Here is a 6,957-nt window from a genome sequence, read left to right as displayed (position 1 = left end):
CTGAAGGAGTACAACTTTGACAACAGGCACAAGCCCACCTTCACAGAAGAGGACATTCTCAACATCTTCCCTGTAGTGAAGCACGTAAACCCCAAAGCCTCAGATGCTTTCCACTTCTTCCAGAGCGGGCAAGCAAAGGTTCAGCAAGGTACAGACCCAACACGCCTCTGCCTCTTCAGGCAGCTGCTGGTGGAGGGCAGAGCAGGGCACGTGTGGCATGGCCCACTGCCCTCTACCAGTACACAAGGCAGCAGCGTCCTTCTGGGTCTCAGCCTTTACACAAGGCAGTGACCTGTGGCTACATCCCACTACAGTTCTCACGGGCAGCACACTCCTCCAGTGGTGCAGGGGTTATTTAACATGCACATGGATCTGAACATCGCCTGTTTCAGGTTTCTTGAAGGAGGGCTGTGAGCTCATCAATGAAGCCTTAAACCTGTTCAACAATGTGTATGGTGCTATGCATGTAGAAATCTGTGCCTGCCTGAGGCTGCTGGCTCGTCTCAACTATATCATGGGAGATTATTCAGAGGTAAGCAAGGGCTTGGATAGAGCCCGTTCAGTCCTCCCATCCCTTCCCCATCCTTGCTTGCTCCGGCGCACGGCTCCGTGTGACTTGCTCTTGGGTCTTGTGTTCTGTTCAGGCCTTAAGTAATCAGCAGAAAGCGGTGCTAATGAGCGAGAGGGTCCTGGGCATCGAACACCCCAACACCATTCAAGAATACGTGAGTACAGGCTGTGGGGGGAGCAGCAGCACCTCCTGTGTCCTCCTGGAGCCTGTGAGCCTTAAACCCTGTCTGCATCTAGAGAACAGTTGCAGTTCTGCCATGTCCTTCCCAGAATCTTCCACTTTTATCTTAAGTTTTGTATCTTACAACTTTGCAAACCAAATACCAAAGTGTTTCATTACAAGTGTGCTGCAGGGTCAGTGTCCTACGTGGGTCAGAATTTTGGGGTTTTGTCTGCTGAACATTACTTATATTCATCAATTCTGCTGGCTTTGCCCTGGGTTATGTCAAAAATGGAGAGGGGAAAAGAATCCCCCAAAAGCACATCCAGGTATCCCACACATGCAGGTCAACTCTGAAATACTCCTTGAGGTGCATAAGAGAAACTGAAGTGAAACACTTCAGCAGCTTCCTCAGCACTGGTCTCACGTGATACCTCAGTGGAGCTGTGAATCAACCAGCAGACACAGGCTTGTCTGAGCGGTTGAAATCCTCTTTAACCATAAAGGAACATCTGTTTGTGTGCACCTGGAGAAAGGAGGAGAGAGGAGATGAGTTTGCTTTGGAGCGGTAAGTGAAAACCATTAATGCTGGTTACTCCTTGTGTTGCAGATGCACCTTGCTCTGTACTGCTTTGCAAACAGCCAGCTCTCCACAGCACTGAACTTGCTGTACCGCGCGCGCTACCTCATGCTGTTGGTATTCGGGGAGGATCACCCAGAAATGGCACTCTTGGATGTGAGTAAGCTTTTAGAGCCTTCAGGTTTTTTCAAGAATCTTCGTTTCTAATCTCCAAGAAGCCTCTTGGCCTTTAAAATGCTCGTAGTGCTGCCTATTTGAAATAAACATTTAGGCATTGCTCTTTCCTCCCTGGGTTACTACTGGTTGGTACCAGAAGGATGGAGAAAAGGGATTTGACTCTTCAGCTGGGCAGGTCAGTCCTGGACACAGGAGACGTGGGTTTGAGCACCTGTAATCCTTGGGGAAAATTCCTTAGTTTCTTGCTCTCTCATCTGGCTTGTTTGGACTGAGCTGCCAAGGGGGAGAGTGGTCTCCTGCCGTGTGCTGTGTCCCCATGGATACCTGCTGGGGGCTTCTGGCCTTTCCGGCAGTGAAGCTCCCGAGTGGTCCTGCCGTTTACAAAGCAGTAACTGCGTGGTTTGAATTTCCCTTTCCTCAATGCCTCGATGGCTTCTCTGTGCAGAACAACATCGGGCTGGTGCTCCACGGGGTCATGGAGTACGACCTATCCCTCCGGTTCCTGGAGAACGCGCTGGCCATCAGCTCCAAGTACCACGGCTCCAAGTCTTTGAAAGTTGCACTGAGGTGAGGCTCTGGAGCGCGGGGCTGGAGGAGGCTCACTGTGTGCTCAGGCGGGAGGGTCTCGCCCAGCTGTGTCCTCTTAAACCAGAGCTTTGGTCTCATCCCTGCTGCCAGGCTCCTCGGGACTGCTGGGCTGCTCTCAAGGCCATGGTGCAGCACCCAGGTTTGTTGTCTTGAAAGACAGAGATCCCTTGTTCTTAGTTACCTGTGGGACCTGCTGTAATGCTGGGTGCCCCAAAATCTGGTCCTTGTGGTCTCTCAAAAAACACGCAGCAAGTGAAGGCTGGCGAGTGAGGCCACTGGAATTACCCTGGGAGCTGGATGATACACAAACACTCAGATTTAATTGTTTGAGCCCTCGGGGAGCTGTCTTTGAGAAGTAATTTGCTTTTGTCCCTTTCCATAAAGCCTGTGTTTGAATAAAACACTGAGCAGGCTCCAAGGGAGCTGTGAGCACGCAGCACCTCCAGGCTCTGCTCTGACACTCAGCTCTCAGAGCTGCCTGCACTGCCCTTGAACGGGCACACGACCAACCAGCCACACAGCAGCCCCTCCTCATTAGTGCCACCACATTGCAGCCCATCTGCTCTGCAACAGGGTGGAAATAAATCTCAGGAAGCACCCACAAGAGCCCGACTTGTTTTCCAGCCTTGATGGATCTGCGTTGTGCAGAGAGCATCCTGCCTTCCCTCCGTGCACTGGGATGCGTGAGGATGTTCATCCCCTCCCGCTGGATAATGCTACCCAACCAGGAATCTTCTTTTTTCATTCCAGGAATACTAAGGCAGCACAGCCCAAGCCAGGGCAGCTCTCCCAGCTGGAGGGAGCCCAGGTGACTTGGTCCCAGCTTTCCTGGTTGGTTGTGTGCTGGGAGATCTTTAATGGGCTGTGAATAATCAAGTAATTCACACATTTGCTTTCTAAGAAAGAAACAGACCTTTTCTGAAGGGCGTATGGCTGCTCCCTTCTCCAGTTAACAAATCTGCTCCCGAGGGGTCCCTGCGGATGTGCTGCCCCCGTTCAGTTCACAGCTGTGGCCTTCAGCTTTCCTGTGTGCAGGAGGAAGACTCCCCAGTTCAGCCTTTACTTCTGAAGGGTCACTTCTCAGCATTCCAACAAAACCCCAACCCAAAGCAGTTTAGTATCTTAATCCCAGAAGAAATAACTCCCAGGGAGCTGTATTCGGGAGTCCAGTGTCTGTCTCCTTTCACACTGGTGTTAAGACCTAAACATTCCAGCCTAAACACTGTTCGGTGAGAGTCATGACCGCTGCAGTGCAGGATTGTTTCCTCTTCACGAAGGCATCTCTAAACCCTTTTCTTTCCCTCAGCCACCACTTGGTAGCCCGAGTGTACGAGAGCAAAGCAGAGTTCCGGTCAGCCCTGCAGCACGAGAAGGAAGGCTACACCATCTACAAAAACCAGGTAGGAGCACGTGTGCTGCTGACTGCGTCCTGTCCCTTTGCAGCCCCACTGCAAACCAGTGCTGCAGCCGGGAACAGCTCCGAGCAGGAGCCAGGGAATCGTCTCTCTAGGGCTGGGGCAGCCCTTTGCAGCACCAGACACAGACTGGCTCAGAGGGAGCTGCTCCATGGGCAGTCCCTGTCCCGCTCGTGCCCGGCTGCTGCAGTGAAACCGGCGCCTGAGCCCGGGCTCTGCTGTGCGGTGACTCGGTGCTGGCTGCAGGCACAGCCCGGTGCGGGGCATGTGCTCACCCCACCAGCTCCTGCTTGGGGCAGATGTGTCCTGGTGGTGATAACGCTCCCAGAGGAATTCCTGTTTGTTTGGTTTTGATGCCGAGGGAGGTGAAATCCAGTTCCGAGGAGTTCCTGTAGGACGCTGAGCGAGCGGAGCCCGGGAGCGCCGCCTGGTTTGGGGCCTGCTTCCATTTGTAATGTACCTTTTTCCCTTTTCCACGCAGCTTGGAGAACACCATGAAAAGACCAAAGAGAGCTCCGAGTACTTGAAATACCTGACTCAGCAAGCAGTCGCTCTTCAACGCACAATGAACGAGATCTACAAGAACGGCTCCAATGCCAACATCATGCCTCTTAAGGTAACCTCTGTGCGTGAGAGCTCTCGAGAGCACTTGCTGTGATGACAGAGATTTACGTTTAACTGCTCCTGAAGGACGTGCAAGTGTACGTGTGCAGGAGGGGGCAGTGGCTGTGCCAGCAGCAGACCCTTAGTGGGCAGGAGGTCCCTGTAGAGGCTCGGACATAGCACAGTGTAGCCAGTATGGACTGAGCGTTTGTCCCCCCAGTGGGTCTGGCTCTTGCTCCAGCTGAGGTAGGTGGGTGCAGCCACTGTGCTGCAGAGCACCCAGGGAGCTCAGCTCACGGTGTGGGAGCCTGGAGCAGCTACACGCAGCCCTGCCCCTGTGCTGACTCACCGGCTGCAGGCAGGTTGCTCAATCCACAAGTACTTCGGTTTCCTCATCCAAAAAAATGCTGTCATCTTCCACCAGCGCTTTGATCCCCTTCCAAGGGCGGTGCGATGGGATGTGGGGCAGGGTGGTGTGGGGCGGCTGCCTCGCCTCACCTCGCATGGAGCAGGAACGGAGCAGCCCCCTCAGGCCAGCCCCAGCTGCTCCCATGGCCTCTGCCCTGGCCGATGGCACCAGGCTGTGCCATGGGCTCTGTCCCTGCCCTGCTCCAGCGGCAGCGGCCCAGAGGGTGTGAACCAGTGGGTTGGGAAAGGGGCTCCAGCAGCAGAGCTGCCTCCCAGCGGACAGGGCAGAGCAAGACGGGGCTCGGAGAGTGGGGGGGGCTCTTCTCACTGCAGAGAACTGGGTACCAAGGAGTTCATGGCAGAGCACTTGGAGCATAAGGACCTGGCACTGAGTAACAGGTCAAGTCCAGGAAATGGGGTCCAGCTCAAACCCATAAAATGGTAATAACAATTTTACCTGTTACAACAGTTGGAGGGGGGGGAAAACCCCAACATATTTAGAACCAAATCTACACTGCATTGAACTGAGTGCTGCCACGGGGAGGCTGCCCACAGGGACTGGCTGAGGGCCTCCAGGTGCTGCTTCTCAATGTATACAGAGGTAGAGAATACACATTCTGCCACCTGACAGCCACCGGGCTCTCATATGAGCCCCAAGGGCTTTATAAGCTGTTGGTAAATGGGGTCTGGACTTGCTAAGGGAGCTCAGAGTTCTTCTGTCTGGGTTTTGACTTCTGACATCTTTTTCTCTTGTGCCGCAGTTCACAGCTCCCAGCATGGCCAGTGTCCTGGAGCAGCTCAACATTATCAATGGAATTCTCTTCATTCCACTAAGGTAGAGCAATTCCTCTGTGTGTTGTGCCTTTAGAAATCAAGGCTTTGTATTATCTGTGTTCCTGAGATAGCATAAACCCAACACTTCCCTCTGCATTACAAGTCACTGTGACGAACAGCCCTGGCTCCCTGCAGCCAAGGCTGCTTGGCAGGGTGGTGCTGGAGGTGCAGCTCAGAGGTGTTCCTGCCCCAGCTCCACGGGATGTGTTTGCAGAGAACATCAGCTGAGATCATAATAGTAGCCCTGATTCATCATCATTATCTTTAGGCCCATTATAAACAGCAGTACTCTTATTATAAATTGTCTTAGGGTGGTGGACAAAGCTGACCTGAGCTGAGGCCACAGCCTGTGGCTACAGGTAGTCACTAATGTTAACTGCCTGCACTTAGACAAGACAAACAGCCTCTGCCCTGGGTGGACACTGACGGGGCACGTCCCGGTGCCTCTGGTTCAGAACCACACGATGAACCAAGCACCGGGCCTGGGCTGGGGCAGGAGAGGTCCCTGTCCGCGGAGCGCTGCCGCGTCCCTGTGTTCGCCCCATCCCTAGAGCTAACGTTTGCCACCCTCCTGGTTTCCCTTCAGCCAAAAAGACTTGGAGAACCTTAAAGCAGAGGTGCAGCGGCGCCAGCAGCTCCAGGAAAGCATAAAAAGTGGTGAGCAGCTGGACCCAGAGGATAAAGCTGTGGAGGAGAAGGAGGCTGAGCCACGCATGCCTTCCGCTGCCATCCCCCTAACACAGAGCTCTGCTTAATGCGTACCTCGCTTTAAAACAAGTTTAAACCACCCTTTTCTGAGGCTGCGCCAGGCCCTGGGCCGCCCCCGGAGCAGCTCCTCCTTTTTGACAATGTTATTGCACTGGTACAATTAATACACAATGCAAAGAACTAATCTGAGAAATGTAATGTGTCTGGCTGAGCTTGTGGCTGCCGCGGGCGCCGAGCCCCGCGTCCGTGTCGTGTGTGTGCACAGAGCATCACTTATTTCTACTTTGTACATATGAATTCCAAATGAACTGTCTGGAGATATGTAACATTTCTCAGGTCATTTTTATGTTGACTAAGGACACTGCTTTGCTAAACAAGTATAAAGCCAGCCCCAGGCTAAGAGGTTTATTTGCCCCCTGTCACTGCCCCACTCTGTGCAAAGGAAAACCAACCAGCCATAGTGCTAGTGCTGGGTACCGCCTGCGCGAGGGGATGTACAGCCTTTTCTACATCAGGATATAGCCATGGGATTCCTTTAACCATTCTTTTTTTCTACTTTTGGTTGGCAGTTTGGCAACTCAGTGGGTTTTGTAACATTCACATTCTAATTTTCAAGGTAAAGATATAGACAGAGATTATATATCTAGAGATATATATATATAGATATATACGAGATACTCACTGTTCCACCTCTGCTCCGCTTGCAGCCGAGTAATTTGGGATATTGTATCCAAAGAGTGAGGGCTTGATGTTTAATAAAGCGCACAAACTTCCAGTCATGGAAACCCCAGTGCCTGGGGGGGTGATGGCACCCAATGGGGCTGAGCTGAAGGGGGTTAGTTGGAAGCAAGGGGGGAAGGTCAGAGACAGGGACTGTCCCTGTGACTTGGAGCTGAGGGACTCCACCCTGACGG

The 6,957-nt window shown here is 52.9% G+C and overlaps 1 protein-coding gene across 1 annotated transcript in view; it reads left to right on the top strand.

Annotated features, from left to right (window-relative positions):
- Window positions 1–6,179, top strand: part of LOC104407724 (clustered mitochondria protein homolog) — a gene marked incomplete at its 5' end in the record, with an annotated part of 12,032 nt that extends 5,853 nt beyond the window's left edge. Inside the window, 9 exons of the mRNA XM_010017077.1 lie at window positions 1–148; window positions 393–532; window positions 645–725; window positions 1,341–1,466; window positions 1,933–2,054; window positions 3,382–3,475; window positions 3,972–4,106; window positions 5,263–5,336; window positions 5,922–6,179. The exon at window positions 1–148 is cut by the window's left edge and continues 4 nt beyond it. Coding sequence (XP_010015379.1) covers window positions 1–148; window positions 393–532; window positions 645–725; window positions 1,341–1,466; window positions 1,933–2,054; window positions 3,382–3,475; window positions 3,972–4,106; window positions 5,263–5,336; window positions 5,922–6,090 — 1,089 coding nt within the window. The remainder of the gene's footprint in view (window positions 149–392; window positions 533–644; window positions 726–1,340; window positions 1,467–1,932; window positions 2,055–3,381; window positions 3,476–3,971; window positions 4,107–5,262; window positions 5,337–5,921) is intronic.
- Between the last annotated feature and the right edge of the window lie 778 nt (window positions 6,180–6,957).

This window comes from Nestor notabilis, unplaced genomic scaffold, assembly GCF_000696875.1.
Source record: "Nestor notabilis isolate BGI_N333 unplaced genomic scaffold, ASM69687v1 scaffold32126, whole genome shotgun sequence".
Classification (NCBI taxonomy): Eukaryota; Metazoa; Chordata; class Aves; order Psittaciformes; family Psittacidae; genus Nestor; species Nestor notabilis.
Note: the sequence above shows the minus strand (reverse complement) of the source record. Positions and strands in the feature narration are given on the sequence as shown.